The 21,944-nt window shown below is 35.8% G+C and overlaps 1 protein-coding gene across 1 annotated transcript in view; it reads left to right on the plus strand.

Moving 5' to 3' along the window:
- Positions 1–3,517: 3,517 nt before the first annotated feature.
- NEK10 (NIMA related kinase 10) overlaps positions 3,518–21,944 on the plus strand; it is a 92,548-nt gene continuing 74,121 nt past the window's right edge. Inside the window, 19 exon segments of the mRNA XM_051788979.1 lie at positions 3,518–3,782; positions 5,329–5,443; positions 5,762–5,822; positions 6,905–7,035; positions 8,309–8,393; positions 9,016–9,057; positions 9,383–9,461; positions 9,809–9,835; positions 9,838–9,875; positions 10,931–11,010; positions 12,045–12,131; positions 13,554–13,778; positions 14,278–14,417; positions 15,168–15,229; positions 17,307–17,384; positions 19,522–19,586; positions 20,878–20,980; positions 21,098–21,226; positions 21,775–21,912. Of these exon segments, the coding sequence (XP_051644939.1) occupies positions 5,370–5,443; positions 5,762–5,822; positions 6,905–7,035; positions 8,309–8,393; positions 9,016–9,057; positions 9,383–9,461; positions 9,809–9,835; positions 9,838–9,875; positions 10,931–11,010; positions 12,045–12,131; positions 13,554–13,778; positions 14,278–14,417; positions 15,168–15,229; positions 17,307–17,384; positions 19,522–19,586; positions 20,878–20,980; positions 21,098–21,226; positions 21,775–21,912 (1,644 nt within the window). The 5' untranslated portion in view covers positions 3,518–3,782; positions 5,329–5,369.

Raw genomic sequence — 21,944 nt, forward strand, 5'->3', positions numbered from 1 at the left:
GTACAATTTCCTAGACACAGACTGTGACTGGTGGGGATCTATTTGTCTGACTGCTGTGTTCTCTGAGAACAAGAGGGGAAGACATCCAGACTTCCCTTTGTTTCCATCAGACAAGAGAGGGAAAGTACCTTTTGGTAACTTTTCATCATCTTTGATGCTTCCTTTGCCATCACTTTGACCATATTTGGAATCAGTTTCTATTTTGACAGTAATATATTGATAAATGCTCTTTTAAGGAGTGAATTTTCATCTGACCTTCATCTGACCCAGTTTATGGTATTAGATACATTCCTGTCTAGCGACAGCATCAAAAGTCTTACTAAAGCCAAGATATAACATATTACTGTTTCTTTATCCACCTTAAGCCAGTTATCTTGTGTATGATTAGATAGTGGAACTCAGCCACTGGAGTGATTAAGGAAGGAGTTCAAGGGTAAATCCATCAACTAGTTGGCTTACAAACTGTCCATATCCAGTAGTTATTGCTAATAAAGATTATAAAGAATGTGAGATGTCTTTTTGAAGAGAACGTTACACTGTAGTTGTTGTTGGTAGATATAGCCTCCAACATGTCTTTGTGTTCTTGTTTATTTTGGGGTTTGTTTTCACCTTCTGAAGCTTATGTGTTTAAGTCATCTGAGATGGATACTGAATTGGGCCACAGATCAAGTCTGGGATAATTCCTTTGTCTCCTGTTTCTCATCATGTGGATTCTTTCATTTCTGACAGGATTCTTGGAGCATTTCTTGTCCTATCCTGCATTCCAATGCTATCAGAATGCATCTCCCTTCCTATGTAATTAAATGAACATAACTAATTACATGTAATTATCCCCAGTTAAAATAAATTAGTTAATATTGCTCTCATTGTTTTAAATGGAATGAAATAAGACTGTAAAGACATTTTCCTTTTAATGTGTTTCTGTTCTTTTAAAGAGTTGTCTGATCCCGTTTTTTTTCTGGCACAACCTAAGCGAGTGTTGTTTGGTTTGTTTCTTACACATTACTCATGGCTGGTTTAATAGCAGGGGGATAGTTATGAGGATAGTGAATAGCCTGGCTTCATGGAAATTTCTACTGGCATGAGTAAAGAAGAAACAGAGGGGTGGGAACTTATCCAGCAACTTCAAGAAAGTCAAATAAGTGTGAGAATAGTTAAGGAATATTTAATGTCTGTTTTCTCTCAGGTTTTTGGCTGACAGAATGAAAAGAGGGGGTTATTTCCTTTTGTCTACCCCTCACTCAGGGTGTGGTGCTAATATACCTACCTGATTTAATGACTGAGGAAAGAGACTTTCTGCTCTTCTCTCGATTTACACCTGTGCCTTCCTGCCAGTCAGCAGAGATACTCATCAGGCTACTGTAACAGGGAATTAAAATGGTAGAAGAGTTACTATACTTGAAGGGAGGCATATTGTTCCCTTTCTCTAAATTGACTCAGATTGGGTCACATCAGCTGAAGAAGAGGACAGTAGCTGAGGCTGGGAAGGGAAGGAAAGGGGAAAGCTATTTTCATCAGCAGGTGGCTGTTAATGAATGGGTTTAATCTCTGTAGTAAAGCTGAAGGGCACAGCACTTTAAGCTGCATGGATAAATGCTCCTTTCTGGATGTTGCCCCTGCCCTTGTACAGCAGAAGTACTTGGAGACAAGCTGCAAGGTCATAGGGGTTAAAACAGGAGAGTTTATTCATAACCTGAATCAGGTTTCCCAGTCCAGGGAGCTGTGCATCTATGGTGATGCTCTGCTGACAGACCAGAGAGATCTGTCTCTATGAAATAGAGGTAACACCAGGGTGAGTTCTCAGGGCTGGGTGAGGGCTCTATCCTTGAGTGAACTACATCCCTTCATTTTCAGGCAGCAGTGCAGGGAATTTGACTTGATGTTTGTGAGGTTCAATTTTGTATAGAGACTTTTGGATCTGTAATGGCAATGGACCTTAAAAATATTAGTCAGCTGTTCCTCTGTTTCATCTTTACCAAGGTACAGTAAACAGCAAAAGCATTGGACTGGCAGCCCTAAAGCAAGGTTGGTCTGCAGCTGCAAAATGTAAATAATCACAGACTTAACAATTTTGGATTAAATCCTAGCCATACTGGAAATCCTGCTGTTTGTGGTTTAGAGGTTTAACCCAAGGGTTACTTTTTTTCATGGGATGCTGAAAATTTTAAAAATTTAACTCTGTTTGCTCGTGGACAAGTTGTTTGTGTGTGGTTTTGTTTGGTAGTTCTTTAATTGGTTGAAATCTGTTCTTTGTGAAAACGTACTCGTGATCAAGTTGACAGTTCGTGTGTTTCACACTTTTTCCTACTGTACAAATGTGAGGTGCATATTGCATCGTGTCATGCCTCGATAATGTCCCAAATAGACTGATGTACTGGGAGATGATATAAGAACATCATTAAAACAATACATGGAAATTCTCACAAGGACTCCTAACCATGCTTAACAGTGTACGTGTTTTCTCTTAACTTTTAATGCTCTTGAAGCAGAGGAAATAAATGCTTCGAGCTAGCTGCATTTGGGTTAATCTGAACTCAAGAATTTTGTCTACTGTTAGATTCTGTTTATATTCATTCCTTGATAACAATTGGTGCCACAGAAGTGTTCTGAGATGTTTTTTAATAACCTTGTTGAGTAGATGCATGGGGGAGAGAGAGAGATTTCTTGTAGATACAGATCAATCCTTCTCTATGTGGGGACTAGTGGTAGGATAAAGGCTTGTTCAGAAGACTAGAAATGAATGAACTGGGCTTACAGGCCACTTCCCAGAGTGATTTAATACAGTGCATGAGTTCATACTGTCAGCAGTTGCAGTTTGGGTACTTCTGTGATGCAAAATTGTATAGTTGGAAAAAACATGTTCATTTGGGAAGGAGCAGCTTCTTTCTGGTAGTTTACAAATGCTTTTGTTTCCTGACTGGTTTTCTTCTTCTTCTTTTCAATGCTTTTGTTCCTGACTGGTTTTCTTCTTCTTTACCTTTATGAGGAAGAGGAATAAAAATCAGTAATAGAAGAATTCTACACTGACAGGAGGCTGTCATGTTTCATATGGAAAATTATATTAAAGAGACACCAAAGGCAACATCCAAACGGTCTGTATTTAGCGAATAGTAAAATGGGTAGAAAGGATGAGATAGTGGAATTATATCCTCATTTTTTAAATTGGAAATGCTCTACCAATGTTACAGCTGTATCCAGTTCTCTAGGATAATTTTACAAACTCAGTCTGTTCCTGACCATCCTTTTTTTTCTTCACTGAGAACAGGATCTGCATCAGTATAATTACTTTTGTGGCAGCACGAGATTCCCCTTGAATATAGTCTTTCTGTATCTTTCTGTCTCTTTCTAGGGCTTTATAAGATTTTCAGTGAACAAATGTATGCTGTGCCAGCGACTAGCTGAGGGCTTTTGTGGGAAGTCAGACCTACATGTATGCTTGACTGCAGGAATTTAATACATGGTAACGGCCAATTGAGCTCTGCTTGTCTGTGGAAATAAGCTGTGTGTCCCACTGCAAGGAATGCGGACACTATTGGTATAAGGCATTCAGCTGAGATTCAGAAGACCTAGTTCTAAACTACTGAAAATTTCTGTTATTCTTTGGCAGACTGATTGTAGATTCATAGAATGGTTTGGATTGGAAGGGACCTCAAGATCATCTAGTTCCAAGTCTACGTGTCTGGTTGCTCACAGTCCTGTCTGACCTGACCTTGAACACTTCCAGAGACGAAGCATCCACTACTTCTCTGGGCAACCTGTTCCAGTGCCTCACCACCCTCACAGTAAAGAATTTCTTCCTAAGATCTCATCTAAACCTATTCTCTTTCAGTTTAAAGCCATCACCCTTTGTCTTATCATTACCCCTGTAAAAAGTCCCTCTCCTGCTCTCTTGTACTTTAGGTGCTGGAAGGTTGCTCTAATGTCTCAAGCCTTCTCACCTCCAGGCTGAACAACTCCAACTCTGTCAGCCTGTCTTCACAGAAGAAGTGCTCCAGCCATCTGATATAAGAGCCCGGATTTGAGCTACAAGCTCATTGAAGGGGTTTTACTTTGAAAATATACAAGGCTCCAAAAGTCCACTTGCTGGATCTATTAAAAGGGCCTTCAGTTCTTTTAATACCTTGAGAGAGTGCATGGGAGAAGACACTGCACACGTTTCTCAGGAGGTCAAACACACTTTTACTGGCAATCTTTGGTCAATAAGGGAACTTGGCAAAAATTTAAAGGGCAACATTCAACCAAAACAGAGCATTCCACAAAGCATTGACTTAGTACATGCTAACTCATACAACTTAGCAAAATCCAACCCATCTGGCTTTCAGTTAATCTCCTTTCTTGATACTTGGGTAAGAGAAGAAGAAGTAAAAAAAGAGAGAGAAGAAGAGAGAATTATAGCCACCACCCCCTATCCAGCATAGATCCAGCTACCAGTAGTCCAGGAGATGGCAGGGCTGCGACCATGTGATGACCACATGGTGTTGGTTTTATCTGCTCAGGCCTCCTGTGGCCACCCAGGGCAGGTGGGACTTCTGGTGTGACAGCCATTCTGGGGCTGGGTTAGGGGCTCCAGGGAGTGTGGTATTGGGCAGTGCTCCAGGGCTGTCCAAGGAGGCTCGAAGGGGTGGGGTGTGGAATGGACACCACTTCACCTTTGTGAAATTTGACCTGTCCCTTCCGCCCCTCCCCCCCCACGTTTGAGTTGGTCTGAGACAATAATAATATAATAATCCAGTAATAATCCAGTATCTCACACTCTGATCATCATCATAGCCCCCCTCTGCACTCACTCCAACTGGTCCATGTCATTCTTCTGCCAGGGGCCCCAGAGCTGGATGCAGTACCCCAGGTGGGGTTTCCCGGGAGCAGAGTAGAGGGGGAGAATCACCTCTCTTGACTTGCTGTATGCATCTCATTTATTTGTAAGATACCTCCTTTTTCTACCCTTTGTTCAACTTGTTTATTTGGATGATAAAACTGTTATATTCTCTGTTGTCTGGACAACAGCTTGTTTTTGACAACCTTGATGTTAGCCTGTAAGCACTGCTGTGACATAAATAGCCAATCCATGGTGAGAAATAATGGTAATAAGACGAAAGAAGAGGAAAAATCCTAATAAAAATACATGCAATAGCAAGACAGCCAGTATTATCTCCCCATGTGTTAATATCTGGAATTCTAAAGGATATCCTGATATAATGCCCAAGGTTTCATGCTGAGAAAATGGTAAAGCTGGGGTTTTTTTCGAAGTTCTATCAGTTGGTTCTGTAAGTAAACATGTGTTCCTTTTGCTGCAATGATATAATTCTTTGTATCTACTTTATTTTTAAGGAAATGAGTTTTTAGCCACATAATGATAATCGTGATACACAATGCCTGATCAGGACAAAAAGTTGAGGAGCACAGAAAAAGCAACAGACAAAAAACCTCATGGGATCTCTATGAGGTATAGTATCTGATGTTTTACTTTGAACTTCAGCAAGACTCGCGTGGAATTTGCACTGGCTGCCAAAGCAGAATGCTTTAATTTGAAATGCAATGTAAACATGACAACTGTTACTCTGGTCACAAAGTTTATTTACACCTTTGTTGATTTAAGTCATTCTGGAGAATTTGTAAATTCACAAAATGGGGACACTAGGCAACACCAGAAAACTTTATTTTCTGCCAGTAGCGTTGTTGCTTGTTGACCTTCCTTACTCTTATGGAAATACTTTTATGTAACTATTAGCACATGTCTTTATGCTATCATGTTTTTTCCTAGGGATTATTCTGACCTGAAAAAACTTCAGTCTCTCTTGAATGTTCGGTCAAGGAACCAACAGGTATTTTTCAATAACTGTTATTAAACATGCTTTAGAATTCTAATTAATGGTGATTATGGTTTGTGGCATATACTTAGAACATCGTGTTCTATTATGATTAAACTTTTTTTTCCAATGTTAGACCTACTGTGTGGGACAAATCCCATTTTGAACGGGTAAAAGAATGAAACTGCTCCTCTTCTCATCTTACTACACCATATCTTTTTTATTTTAATGAGAAAAAATAACTTCATTTTGTATCTTGAGCAGCTTTTATGCAGCTGTTGTTGCATATAGTCAAGTAGTCTAACAGATTTGTTCTCCTCCGTGCCCTGCCACAATGTCACAAGAAGGTAGGCTTAGAGATGTGTAAGTTACAACAGAGGGGAGAGTGTTAAAGAATATAAAATAAGATCAGCATTTTAACCAGAAACAGTTTGTCTTTGGAGAATAACACTTCAGCTAAAAATATTCGAAGCATAAATATCAATGCATGAAACTTACAGGACACACTAAAGTCTCCTTAACCTCAACTCACTTAGTGAAGCTTGTATTTACCATTTGAAGCAAAGAAAACCAACATGTGATGGAAAAACACCATCAGGGTGTGTGTCTTCGGAATGCCAGAACATTTTTTCCCTTTCTATTCTGTAAAAAGATATGACAAAATGCCTTAAGGATTCATCTGCGTGAGGTAGGAGTTGTGCACTTTCTACGTGGTTGGAATTGCTTCTGAGCCAAAAGCTGAGACGTGAATTCTGCAACCTAAAATAAATGTGAAGGCTGTGCAATTGTAGAACTGGGACAGGTAAGGAGCATAGATAATGAGCGTGTGTTGCATATTTTGTTGAATTTTGCTATTGTAAATTTTAAAAGACACCATTCTTCACATTTTGTTTATGTACTTGTTTTCCGGTCTAGCTTTGCATCAGTTTTCTGCCACCTCAGTTTTGTTTTGAAGGGGTTGTGCGTATTTTATGATGGGAAGTTATAGGTCTGAAGTTCAAGTCAGAACTTGGGAAAAGGTACTTTTGCTGGATAATATTCTCATAAAACTTAAAATGCAGTGTTTGCCTAATGATGACTATCCCTTTCCTCCTTAGCTTCCAGCTATATATTTTGAAAGTGTTCAATCCAGTGTGACAAGAGCTTGTAAAAATGTGAAAAGCAAGGAACAAGAACCCAGTGGTCAATGGCAAGAATCAACAGAAGCTGCTGAGCTTGAAAAATTTAGGTAAAAATAAAAAAAAGCTAATATGATGGCACACTTATTTCTCTGAGTATCTTTATATTCTTGTATCTAAAGCTTATTGAGGTGTTGAAGGCATTTATATTTGTACTTGTGTTTATTACTTATATTTTGATATTAACCCAGTATTTGGGATACGAATGATGTATTTTTAACTTTCTAAACCTAACTGTGAATGTTTCTGCCTTTGTAAGTTTCAAACACTTACTCCCACTCAACAGAGTATGCTGTATGACTGTCCACCATGGCAATATCTTCAGGTCACTTTAAAACCTGGCCTGCAAATTTTGCACACAGGTATATGGTTGCTGTTTTTATTCCATGAAAGTTTTGTGCTGTTCGGAAGATGCCAATTATGGAATCATAATGAAAAATAGTATTTCTTGAGGCAGAATATTGGCAGAGGGGCTGAGATTTTGTTAGCATCTATTTGTAAAACATTTATTTTTATCAAAATATTTTTAGCTATTGGCATAATTCCGAACTGCAAATGATAAAATAGGAAGAGAACTGACGTGTCCCATAAACTTCTTCTGTTTCTTGGAAATTTATCCAAACAAGTTCTATCCTCTCAGTTAAAACAACAACAAAAACACACAGCAAAGATGTCTAATTTTGGGTTTATTTTAAATAGTAAGATAGGGTTATATACCTTCAACAGACAATGGAAACTGTGATTCTGTTACTGGTATTTTATGCAGGATTACTGCCCCTGGGTGCTTTGTGCAAATCTGCAAATTTGATTGTGTTTTCTGCCAAGCCTTGTGCTGGAGAACTGTATGGAGGAATATAAAGGGGGAAGTTCTATGTGGAAATACAATCCTATTTCAAGAACATTTGAACTATAGCTATTTTTGGTTCTATGGCCTACATGTTTTTACATAACTGTGTTTTGTGCACTGAAGTTTGCTGTGTGGTTTCTCTCTTATTTCTGCCTTTTTGGGCCTTGATCCAAACACTTAAAGTATCTTTATATCAAAGCACACTCGATTTGTTCTTAGAGATAAGCATGTACTTTCCCACATCGGTTCAGTGATAATAAGTGATGGCTGGCAGTGCTCATATAATGAAATAAATTTATTTATAGCTGCTTCTAGGGTTGAATATTAACAGTATTAAAAGTTCTATGGTATAGTATGTTGAACAGTTGTTGTAGCTCACTAATCTTCTAGTCAATTGATTCCCGAATCAAACTGTTTTATTTGTTTAAACACTATTGTATTGAATTTGGTTAATGTTTTGAATATTTCTTTTACAGGGAGTGGGTTATTCAAGCTCCCTCCACCCATTTTCTTAGAGTATTGATCTGCCTGAGATTATTAATAAGGGATCCATGCTATCAGGTCAGTATGTCAAAATATTGTTTCTTGCTTGGATAGGAGAATGCATATAAGCATCATGCATATAAACTGTGTTGGTGCTTATGTATAAAGACATTTGTTCTTATGAATGCATACTTATTATATGTATGTGCCAATATTTCTGTATGTGAAGATGTGATTTGTAAACAAACAGATTCCAAGAGTGATTTTGCACTGTTACTGCATAACTTGCTCTGGTATTTCTTATGTAGCATCTGTTGTTGCTAACCCTAACAAAGAAACTGTAAATCTCCCAACAGATGAATGGGTCATTCCACTGAGCCCTAGGCTCTGTACTTGACTTTACCATATAAATATGTAAAATTGCCATAATGTAGTAAGTGAAGTAAACTGAAAGCCACAGTTTTAAAACCTTTAAAATTTCACTTCTGTGTTTTTATCTACTTATTTTAAGTAATTCTTAACTCTGAAGGTGCTAAGCATTTCAAGCGTCCATTGACTTTGACCACTGGAGTCAGAATTTCTCAATAAACAAACAAAGTTTGTTTTCAGGACAAACAAAGCATTTATGTTCTAGTGTTCTCTTTTTCTGGTATTTTCCATATTTTGACTGATTTTTAATTTTTTTTCCATCTTCCTGTAGGAAATGCTTCACAGCTTGGGTGGAATTGAAAATCTAGCTCAGGTAGAATTCCTCATATACCCTTGCTCATTATGTTTGCATGTCAGTTTATTATGTTTAGAACGAAATACACTGCAAAAAGCAGTGTCCATATATTCCTGGTTTATGGAACAGAGTCCAGTACTCTGCACATAAGCAGTTGGTGTGGTCTTTTTCATTAGTGTACAAAACTGTACAAAGCATCTGTCCTTATATACTATTGCATTACAGAACATTTTTTCATGAGACAGATGCACCACCTACAGACTATTTCTGTGCATAACATTCTGGGTTTATGAAGTCTTAAAACTTTTTTTACTGGTATTCTTTATTTTTTCTCTTCTTGTAGTATATGGAAACAGTAGCAAATAGCTGTCTTAATTACGGAGAGGAGCAGCATAATGTAGACAAGTTGGTCAACATGACATGTAAGTGTTATAGCTGATAACAGACGTGATAAGGCTGCTTACAACTTTTTGGGTGAGGCTTAAAATGTTGAGAATACTTGAGGTGGTCATTAAGTAAGATACTACTAGAATCATTGTAGGCATCAGCACACAAATAAAAACTGAAATTCCTGTGGAAAAATATATTTTGTTTTTCTACGTTTAAGTATTTTAGAAATTATTACCTCTTTATGCATTGAACTGGCAGAGTAAAATTAGCTAGTCATGATTCAAAGAACTTATGCAGTATTTTGCTTTATTATCTAACTAGTAAAATGAAAATATTAAGTGGTAAAGATTCAATTTATTTAACTTCTTTTGTTCCATAGACATTTTCCAAAAGCTTGCTGCTGTTAAAATCAAAGAGAATGGGTCATAGCAAGTGGAGCACATAAAGTAAGTGCTTTATAAAATTGCTAATTATATGCAATTAGCTACTTAATGGAATGACTTATGCTTTTCAGATTTGACTTAGGTGGGATTAAATTCCTTACCTTGTCAAGCTTGTAAAGTGAGATAATCTCTGTGTTTGAGAGATATACTAGTAATACCATAAAAATAATTTCTTCTGTGTAAGTTAATTGGTCTGATACATGGTTATTGGTTGTTTGAGATAAATAGATTTTAAATGTTTGGACTAAACTCTTTCATATAAAAATTGGTACTCATGTTTACACTGTCCTGAGCTACATGTTACTATGATACAAATAGTTTTACATAATTTTAAAATATAAATATATTTTAGTTATTTTTTATATAAATTTCTGCTATGATTTTTCACTTGTGAGGTATTCTAAATAGAATAGTGTCAAGCTAGACAGTGACAACTCAGGCATAATGCTATACCTTACCATTAGTCTAAGGATCTGTATTTACCATTGCTGATTTGTGGCTAAACTGAGAAACAGTAGAGATTGAAATAATTTTAACTCAAATTTCATGATTTTATCATGCTACAGAAAAACATAGGCAATTCTGATTAGATAATATCAGACAACCTGTTTTTAGAGAATCTAGACAAATATGAAGTTTACTTTAGATTTAAATCATGAACATAAATACAGAAAGGGCCTTAAATTACTGTGCTCTTTAAATATAAGCTATATATTAACGGTTTGCTTCAGGAGGCATCATTTAGAATTCTGAAATGTCTTACACAGAAACTGATTTTTACAATGGTCTAAGTTGGACAGATGCTTTAGCAGTCAAAAGATATGCTAATTGCAGTTTGAGAAGAAATGTCCTTGCTTGTCCTAAAACTAGGTGTATTCTAAGACTTTAAATGTATATTTAAGTGTACTTTGAATGTACCTAAGACTTTTAACATACTGTGAAAGGATTTGGTATCTTAATTTTTACTTTTCAATAAATATTTCTATATGTGTTTTGAGTTGTAAAAGAAAATATTATACTTTATGTTTACTTACCTTGTTTCATGTTTTATTTTCCAGACCTTAGTAAATTTGTTATCTGCTCAAGACAGCAATGTCCTTTTGGGTACCCTCCTTGCTCTGATTAGCCTAGCAGAAAGGTAGGTTCAACTTCATGTGCTGTAGTTAATGTTTTCTCTTGACACAATATTGAAACTGCTGTTTATGTGGAAGAGGTTTTTTTTTTTTTCCAAAATGAATCTTTGTTTTGTGGAAATCTATGAAATGTTCTTAATTTTCTACTGAAGCATTAGAAACTAAGTAGAAACTTTGGTCCTTGCAGCAGACTTCTTGCTCATGTGGAGAACTCTGCATGACTGGAGTCATAGGATCTCTCTTTGAGATTCTTATGCAGGGTTCTGGAATTCCTACTGACTTTCTGCATATAAAACTCTTTTGTCCTGAGGTTAATCTAACAGTGCCTCACAATAATCAGGTATAATATTGTTCAGTGGAGTAAATAATAAAAGCATGCACTCAAATCTATGTATATGTACCCTCCTTTCATGAATTAGTGTTTAAATAAAGATAATGCTTTTATCCTGTTGTGGAGGGGGAAAAAAGGAAAAGAAAGATAGAGCATCTTTCATCTGTAGTAGTTCTATAGAAAAAAAGATACTTCTTCTACATTGTTGTTCTGTTGTCTTCCAGACTTCCCAAAATTCTTGCAATCTGATCCAGTTTAATTTTTTTTTAAATGTCCATATAAATTTAAATGATGTTATACATACATTTTCAACTTCCATTTAAGTTTCTTCACTGAACTAAATGTGTTACATTTGGACTAGGCAAGAAAGTGTTTGGAGTATATTACAAATGTTCATGGAAATTGTGGTTGTTTCTAAAAATGTACCTCATTTGTTTAATTTCTAGTAAGAAACAAAATACATTTGTGTCTTTACTTTTATGCATTTACATTTACTTTTTTTCTACTGGTAAAATTGGAAATTTTTGAACTGTTACTCTTCACCCAACATATATTTGTGGCTTTAAGTGTTTGTGTGCGCAATATGATATTATTAATTAAGACGATTAAAAAAAAATTAATCAAATGTCTAAGGAGAGAAACTAAAGAGCAATGCATGTTTTTCATATAATTTCATCCAATATAAATGCCAGGAATAATCATTTGTAGTCCAGAATGTAGGGAGAAGATGAGTGAGCTCACCATTGTTGAGAACTTGCTGGTGATATTACATGAATACGATTTTCTCTCTAAAAGGTGAGACTTGGTTTGTGGATTAATTGTGTTAAAATATATTTTGTCTTTTTCATTTAGGGGCACGTTTATTTAGAGGAATTAGATAATGTGCCACTTTAATTTACCCGGGACACTGAAATATCTGTGTATTTTCGGTCAGATATTGATATAACAAAATCTTTTCCAGTAGTTCCACTGTAAGCAATCTGCTTTCTCTCTGCTGGTGGCCTCCAGTGCAGTCCAAATGAGTTGCAATGTTACAATAAAGTGATAGCAGTCACTTTTCTTGCTGTGTCTCCTCTTTGCTCAAGGCAGACCTGAGTGGTTGGATGGAAAGCATGCTGAACTCTGACAGTCCCTGGGATGCCCAATATAAACTAGTAAAATTGCAAGAGCTGTAGCTGCTGTAGTTTATGCCAGGGGCTGGGTCAGACCCCACATCCTTTCATTAAGAATGTAAAAACTCTTTAAGTGTCCTTTCATCTCAGCTAAGACTGCCAGCTGAGCATCACATATCTGTATTTCAGTAAAAGACCAAAAGACTTTCAAATTTGATAATGTGTGACCAGATTTAAAATTCTGAAGAGATTTTTAAAATTTCGTGCTTAATTATTTTGCACATATAATTTATTTTATATATTACTAAGGATAAAGAAATTGAATATATCAAGAGATTTTATTTAGTTTGTGGGTTTGAAAACTATTTAGATTATATGTTAACCAAATGTTGGATATAAAAACTAGAATTTGAATGTACACAGAAAGCTGATGAAGTTCATTGCTAGTTAAGGATAATTTTAAATTTAGTTATGAACCTGAATTCATATGTTTCATCAAACACATGTGCACCTTTCTTGCTTTTAATGAAAATAGGTATCCTTAAGCATATTTTCTGTGGGAATTCCACCTAAATTGAAGTGAAATTAAGAAAATCTTGTATGAGCCTTTTAAAGGATATGTCCAATCACTTTTCTAAACATAATGTTCAAACCATACTAGAGAAGAATCACGCTTATTTCTGTTATCTGTGGAACTAGGTTATGTGAGTTCCACAAATGGACTTTCCAAGTTCATGCAGTTGGTGCTATTTGCAGTACTAATGCCATTAACAAGAAGGTGGTACCATGGATGACTGCAGTCCACCTGGTCACCTCCCATCCTGGCTGTATATGCCTGGTTGCCTATGCTGACAGTCATACTCAATGTAAATATAATTTCATCCTTTGTGAAAATTTGGACCATTGTCTTCTTTTTTTTTGTTAAACAATGACTTTAACCAATTTGCAATGACTATAAGACATTTTCTTTAACTTCTTTTTTTTTATAGGAGACCTCTGTTTTTTCTTAAACTTTTGATGTGATTTTTTTTCCCCTTTGATATCTGACAATACAAAGTAATTATGGAGTTATTGTTAAAATTTCTTGCTAATTTTGTTTTTTTAGGCTCACAGCAGAGTTGCTACGACTCCTTTGTGCAGAGTCATGAGTCAAGGAACAAGTAAAAATGTATGAAGGAGTTCCAGTCTTGCTCAGTTTACTCCATTCTGATCATATCAAACTTCTGTGGAGTATAGTTTGGATTCTGGTACAGGTTTGTGAAGATCCTGAGATTAGTGTGGAAATTCAGATTTGGGGTGGAATCAAGCAGCTCCTTCATATATTACAGGGGTAGGTTTTCAGTCCTCAACTTCATGGCAATTGTATGAGACTGTTTGATATTTTAAGATATATTTGACCAAGCCCTGTTTCATTAAATAGCATCTTTGGTTTGTTCAGCTTTGTATGATGCCTGCAGAATTTAAAAGGCTTTTTAGAACATAATGAGTGAGCAATATTTTTTTTCAGCTTTTCGTGTTTCATTGTCATCCTTCAGGTGGTTTTCATATTTGTGGCGTATAAACTAAATAACGAATAAATCATAAATATGTCATTACTGTCTACTTAGTTTCCCAGTTAATTAGACACCTATTTAGTGAGCTAGAATTGTGAATATAATTGATGAACATGGTAAAGGAGTTTTCTGCTTAAAGGCTTATTTGCTTTTTCAAAGTGTATTAGCTAATCTAGTGAAAAAAATACAAATTTTCAGAACTTCAGAAATGGTTAACAAAGACATATTAAGACACTTATAATTTGATTTTTGTTTTGTTTTGTTTTTTTCTTCCAGGGAAAGAAATCTTTTTTCTGATCACTCTTCAGTTAGAAGTTTATCTAGTGCAAATGCAGCAGGGACAATCCAGGATCTTCATTTGTCAAATGATTTGAGTCCTGAGTAGATGCAAAAAAATACTTTCTCACTTCAGACGGGTAGGTTTATAAGGTCTAATCCTCTGTTATGTCTTTATGTACATTTACACAAAAGGATTCAAAATATTTCAAAATTGTAAATTTTATACGTGCTTTAGGGAGTAGGAGCACCAAGTCAGATGTATTTATTTCCATATGTGCAATACCACCACTTATTTTCAAAAAGCATACTTTTGTTAGAAAGAAGCAAAGCATGAAGTATTAAGTATATGGGAATTAGATATATTTTTCACCTGTAAAAACATCTTGTATATATAATTTTGGGTTTACCCTGAGATTATTTTTATTTGATCATGTTTTTCCCTCTATTCAAATTTGCTATGGTAGATCAATCATGAATTGATTATGATGGAACTCTGTTTCAAAGTGGTATTCTAAAGACTACCAGTCAGGTTAGGATTCCTCAGTAGTTATGGAGCAAATTCCTTTTAGAGGAGATTTCTCAATAGGAAGTCAACTTCCCATTCTGAAAGCCTTCTGGAGGATCATGTCTTTTTCCAATCACTAAGAATTACATAAATGTTACCTCTGAAGAGTTGGCAATGTGAAATAAATCTAGTATCCAATCTCCCTGTCTTTATCTTGACCCATGCATTTTTCCATCCTATTTTCTCCCTCTGTCCCATTAAAGAGGGGGAGTGAATGAGCAACTAGATGAGCATTTGGCCCTTTGCTAAGGTTAACCCACCATATTATCCAAATATATGTATGAATCTAGCCCTAAATGTTACATCTGAATTTTTATTCTAGCTTGTTGTGCTGCGATTACTGAGCTGGTGCTCAATGAGACTAATGCTTACCAAGTTGTACAGGTAGGAAGGGAAGATTTTATTCACTTAAGTAAGCTACTATAGCTTATAATTTCAATTAATTGTTGTTGTTTGCTATCATAATTTAAGAGATTGCAAAATATACCTTTCTATAACTTTAGTAATTCTGTTTCTTTATAGAGTTACACACAGAGACATAGGCACAAAGATATCAAAATAAATGTCTGGTTGTCTGGAAGAATAAACAGCCTTATTCAGACAAGGTTCATTTTGGTTGGCATCTCTTGCTGTGCTTTTTTCATATTCGAAACAGAATAGTAAATAAGAGTAGTCACAGAATTAACTGAGAGGTGCAAATTCTGAATTACATGAAGTTTATTAAAGCAAACTGCGCAGCTTAAAATTGACGTGTTATTTCACATCAATTTATCTTCTCTTAAGGGTGTTGTATTTCTGAGATAACTTCCTGGCATTCCATCTCCAGGGGTAAACCATTCTTAAAATCCCTGATTGTATTCCAGACCTAGTCAAAGATAAAAGTAATTAGAACATAAATAGCAATGAAAACCTGTAGCCAGCTCTTACATTCTGAATGTTAACTCAGTGATCAAAGCCTTCAACTTAGCCTAAAACCCAACTAGAAGTATTCCTCAAGGAACTGAGGATCCTTAAATATGACCAGGAAATAAGTTTGTGTATATTTCAAAACTATTGGTTAGCAGGAAAGGAATGAAAGTAAGCCTAGAAAAAAATATTTTCTATGATTCTTAAGCACTAAAATCATCAATAAACAATTTAGACAACTTTTTATCTGAACAATGTAACTACATACATTTTAGGCTGACTTTGATTTCATCAAAATAGAATATCACTTGCTTAAATTAAATGATTTTAACATAGAGGTTTTCTGTGTTGCTTTCACAATGCATGGTAACTGTTGTCAGTAAATTTCTTAAAAATTGATGGTACAATGTGCAGCCTGGGAAAAGATGTTTCAAACTTAACTTCTCCTACTCATTCTGTTAAGACACTGACTTTTCCATTTGTCAAAACACCAGCCAACAATTTCTCTCTCAGATCAGGACATACCTTCAAGCATGTTGATTTCCACTGGAGTTCCACTGTACAACAGCCACTGTAATTTAAAATCCTACTTCTTTCTCAGTGCTAATACAACTTTGAGAGTTGCATGGGGAACAAGATGAAGGAACTCACTTGGGGTTAAAAACAGAGGAAGAAGATTTGCAGCTCATTCACTTATGTGCTGAGGAAGTCGATCTAAGTGACCTCTAAAGGTTTATACCGTTTAGTGTCAAAGGACTCTTGGTTCAGGCATTTGGGAACCTTTTGCTTCTGCTGTAATTGCCTTCTACTCATCTGTCTTGTCTCCTTGCCTCAACTTACAGCCTTGGTAGCACTCTGCAGTAATTCTGGTAGCAGATAGAATGTGCTTATGATTCAATGGCTCTATTGCACCATCTAAAACCTTAGCTTAAGTCTACCTTCATGAACAGTTGAAGAAAACATGAAAAAAACTGCAACAGAGCCTCAGCAGAGCTGGCGCATATTTCCTTCAACTTTGCTAGAGAGGAGTTTTCAACAGGGAGCTTATCAAGTAATTGGGAGCAGTACTCTTAACTAAATGAACCAGTACCCACCTATCAGACCAACACAGTGGATACATTAAAGGAGGACACATGGTTGTATGAAAATGGAAGCTGAAATCAGTATGGTTTTCACAAAATCCTGCTGAAGGCACAGACTCCCCAGGCTATCACTTTTGGTGTTTCTCCAGTTTGTATTTATTGAGACTGGATTTTTTGTTCCTGACAATGCAGAATATTCACATGGTGACAGGAGATCTGTTGCTGCAATTTCTTTCACCTCCAGAGATGGAAGCATTGCTTCATTATCCGTTCAAAAGCTCTCTTTGCAGTATCAGTTTAAATGGAACAGTGATTTAATTCTTTTGTAGATTTAAGTAATTTGAATTTATATTTTAGATGTTGAGAACTTGTCTATTGGTATTAGCTTCTGATTTATCTGAAGCAACACTGATTCTTATTGGTGGTTTCTGTGCAAAGGAGCATTATTAATATTGACCTTTCTCTGTTTCTAGGCAAATGGAATATATACAATAGCAAAGCTGATTTTACCCAACAAAGAAAGGAATGCTGAAAAAGCCAGTTTATTACAGGTAACTGTAATTATTATGATTGGACATTGAAAGCCCCAAACAGTTCCTGAGAACTTTTTGTGAATTGAAGTTTATTTTATAGTGAAAAAAAAAGTCATACTTAAAGGGGAAACCCCCTCCACCAAAACAAACCCAGGAATAACAAATGGCCCACAAACTAAAAGTTAAATTGTGCTTCAGTTTCTGGTTTTCTGTTCTGATTTACTTTGTTTCTAAAACCTTATATAGTGTAAAGGAAAGTGAATTTTTTTCTTGTGATAGTCTTTCCTCCAGTTTTTCATGTTGCCCAGCATCAGATCTTCTTTGTAGTGCCTTAATTGTCATTGAAACTCACTGTAAATTTGACACTGTACTAATATCTGTTTATTTCTGGAGCATCCTACTGCAGCTGTTACATGACATATAGGAAAACAATCACATGAAGTAGAAAAAATGTAAGTGTAGGATAAATACAGACCCACTAAGCGTAGAATGGCTCTTGGTTTTGCATATCATTACCCCCATAAATGTATTGGTTTGAGTCAACTTAGGCTAAAGGTTATCAGTAGTAATTAATTATCTGGTAGCTTTTCTCAGGCTCTGTGAAAATGTGGGTGTCTCTCTAAGCTATAGGAAAGTAGTGGGCTGGGGTTTGGGGATGAACACAGCTGCTGCTGCTCTGGTTGCCTTTCTCTGGGCAAGTCTGAGAAAGTCCTTAGCACAGGTGGATGCAGTCAGGATCCTGCCTCTCACCTGCTCTTTGTTCTGGCATAGCCTTACACTAACATGGTTACATAGCTACTCAACTATCTAATCAGGTAGGCGTGCTTGAGTAGTAAGGGAAGGCATTTCCACAAAAAAAGAATTTTGTTCTAGTGTCATCTTTCTCACTGCAGTTCTTCTAGATTAGGGCTGGGGAGCTGATTCAGTGCAGTAGGTGTCTTTCTACTACAACAGAGTTTTATAGTGCATTTCAGTTAAATCATCTTAAGGATGAGATAAATAAAAGTCTTCCTAAAGGATATATGAAACTAACGTTGAGTCTAATGAACTGGAGCATATGCACACTACAGTTGCCTCACAGAATTGTAAGGAGTTTAATTTATGCCCACTGAGATTTTTAGATTGCAGCAGAATGTGTTGGAAATAACTCACAAGAGCTACTAAGCAACTGTAGCTGGGTTAAACATGAAGCCAATGTGAATTAATAATGGACTTCATGATCACATATGAAAGCTAAATCTGTTTTGGGTAAACATTAAGAAGTATATTTTTATGAAACCTTATTCATATTCTCCCACAGCCATCTGTATTGCCTTTGTCATTGTTACTGCTATGAAATACAGTGGCAGCTATTGAAATACCCTTTTTTAATTTCTTAGGTATTTTTCTTAGAATTTTTTGAGTGCTGGTCTGGTTTCTTTACTGCCCCATTGTCTATGTTTTCAGTGATTAAATGTCAGCTTCTTTCTGCCATGCTACCTTAGTGATCTTACTCCATGACTATCTTTGTTTGCTCAGCCAAACTAAAGATGAGTTGCATAAAAGCATACATATTAGCTACCTGCCAGTGGCTGTTTTAAAAATAACCTTCCTTTAGAAAAGATCATATTGGAACAAAGATACATAAATATAGAAACTGAGGTACATAAAGATCCCTGTAAATATGATGAATTTAGGATTAAAAAGTTGAGTGTTCTCTCTTTCTCACTCTTCTTTTTTTGTCCCCTGCTAAAACTTACAGTGTTCTACACTGTATTTTTCAGAAAAAATGCAAAATGCTTTTTCTACTGCAACATTACAGACCCACTGATTACATTTACCTTTTTCAGCATTGGAGAGGAGATCAGTCTCAAGTCTTGAGCTATCTGCAAACAAAAAGAGATGATTGAGATTTAAATGTTCCTCAGCATGTACTATTGTCACCAACTGTTTTTTTTAAACATTTTTTTTCCCTAAATATTCCAGCATACTTTTAAAATACAGGAGGAGCTTAATATATTTTTATTCCCTTTGTTATCGGGTAAATAAGATAATCTATCTAGTCATTTAAATACCAAGTATACCAATGTGTAAAGTCAAGGGGAATCCTTGTTTATCAGTGGCTTTTCCATTTGTGTATAAATTTCTTATTACTGGAGTACTTTTCCTGTTGTAGTGTTATGCTTTCAGAGCCCTGAGATTTCTCTTCAGTATGGAAAGATATCGGCATGTTTTCAAAAGGTACGGTAACCAAATGTTTTGTGAAGCTCCTTTAGGATAGTTTTCAAAAGTCCAATCAGAAAGACCTATTTTTTAAATGTAATTTATTATCAACAGGAGGAAATAGTAATGGGCAATTTCTGTCCTGTCCACGACTACAGATAGCCAACCCTGTACTGCATCAGTGCAAGTCTACAAGATTTAGATATCTACAAGATTTTATATGTGGGGACTTGTGTGCATGCCAGACAACCTGGCTCTGCATGGGCTCCTTCTCCCCCTGTGAATCAACATTTTAAATATGTTGAGGACAGATTCAATACTGTTGGAGATAAAACATACTTCTACCCTGAAGATTAGCAGATGCAAGTTGCAGCCCTCAATAGTAGCAATTAACTGGGAGCAGTAAAATTTTTTCTCTGAGCCCTCAATTCCTTCACATGGGAATGACTTTGCATCAAGCTGTTTTACTTAGGAGAGTTGTTGAAAGGTTTCGATCAATAAGGACAAAATGTTTTTCATCAATTACCCATTTTTGCTACTAAGATGACAGTTTCACCAGGTTGGCTGCAAAGGCCATGTGCAATATAACAGTGTGATTTGTGGTATTAGAATAGTGATCATAATGCTTAGGAGCTCTGCCTGTCAATAGTGTTTCTAGTATGTTTTTAGTATGTATCAGAAATTACTAAAATTCAAATATAACTTTTGTGTTATATTTTATTTTTTAAAAGCAGATTTTGTACTGAAAGTGCCCTAGTTTGTAGTGAATTGTCATGGTTGCTGACAGGTTTTTGCAGAATGTGGGCCAATTTGCCCTCTTGATTTTTCCAAATGCCTTAATCTCCTGCATTTCTACTTCTGCCAGAACATTAAAAAGAAACAACTTCTGTTCAGCATGTAACTAATCAATTATTGCCTACTATCTGTTAGCTTTTGCTTTTCTCAGTCCTTTTCATCTTTTAGACTAGACTTCTTCAGCAAAAATTCTAATATGGGTGTCATCATTCTCTGAATGCAGAGAATTGTTAATCCTATCACTTAATGCATTACAAGAAGAAACTCAGATACTACAAGAAAAAAAATAGGAAAATTACTGGAAACTCAGTGGAGGCTGAAGTCTGACTTTTAAAAAGTCCTTTAACTGTTATGTCTGTAATGTTAGAGGGCTAATGTCTCAACAGATTAGTAAAAAATAAGTGTATTATTTAGGATGTTCTGAAGTAAGTTGTAATAATAAACACGGACAAGTCTCTGCTGTAGATTAATAGCTACTGTTTCTAAAATATATAAAAAAATTATACCTTTGTAGACTTTTCCCAACTGACTTACTTGAAATCTTCATTGATATTGGACATTATGTGCGTGATATCAGAGCTTACGAAGGGTTGGCATCAAAGCTAAATTTGTTAAAGGTAAGTAAAAACCTTAAACCTTCATAGCTTTAAGAAGTTGTATTCTTGCTCATTCTTAGCACAAGAAAGGCATGAAATATTTTATATTTATTTATTTGTCATTTAATTTATGACTAGGAGGATGTACTGAAGCAAATTGCTGAAAGTATTGAGAGTATGAATCAGAATAAGGTACCCACAAAATATATAGGAAATTATGCAATTTTAGAGCACCTTGGCAGTGGAGCTTTTGGAAGTGTATATAAGGTAAACTTTGCTTTTGCTATTATTTTACAGATTTGAGGGGAGTTTTCACAAAGAGGGTCTAATGCCTGTTTTAGGCAGAACTGTCCTTTGAATTTCAGTAGGGGAATGTAGGTGCAAAAAGGCCTTTATGGATCTGGGCTTGTTGTTAGTGTTTACTGTGATTTTGTTTGTTCCATCTTGTATTTGTAAGGTTGACCAGCGTATCTCTTAGGTTTTCTACTTTGACTTTCTTTTAGTTCATTTCCACAAATGGCATTTCTATCTATTACAAAGGCCAATAAATCTGTGTAAAACCACAGAAATTCAAGCATGTTTTATCTGAAAAGCAACACTGAGCACAGGTAATGTCACTTCAAACACCGTGCAAGTTCAGCAGTGTACTGCTAATCTCTATTGTGGGACTCCGTTTCTTCTATTAATCACATCATACACACATTGTAACATTTGTGAGAAAGCCTTGGACTTTGAAAACTAATCCGATAGCCACAATAACATTCTTTCTATCCCCATCCTGTATCAATTGTACAAAGGTTATATCTTATTTATAGATTAGGAAGCATAATGGACAAAATCTCCTGGCAATGAAAGAAGTCAATTTACACAATCCAGCATTTGGAAAAGACAAAAAAGACAGAGACAGTAGTGTAAGAAACATTGTCTCTGAATTAACCGTCATCAGAGAGCAGGTATGTCTCACAAACTCTGATTTGATGTGTGG

Source organism: Manacus candei, unplaced genomic scaffold (genome assembly GCF_025592945.1).
Source record: "Manacus candei isolate 608988 ecotype Guabito, Panama unplaced genomic scaffold, ASM2559294v1 h1tg000026l, whole genome shotgun sequence".
Lineage (NCBI taxonomy): Eukaryota > Metazoa > Chordata > Aves > Passeriformes > Pipridae > Manacus > Manacus candei.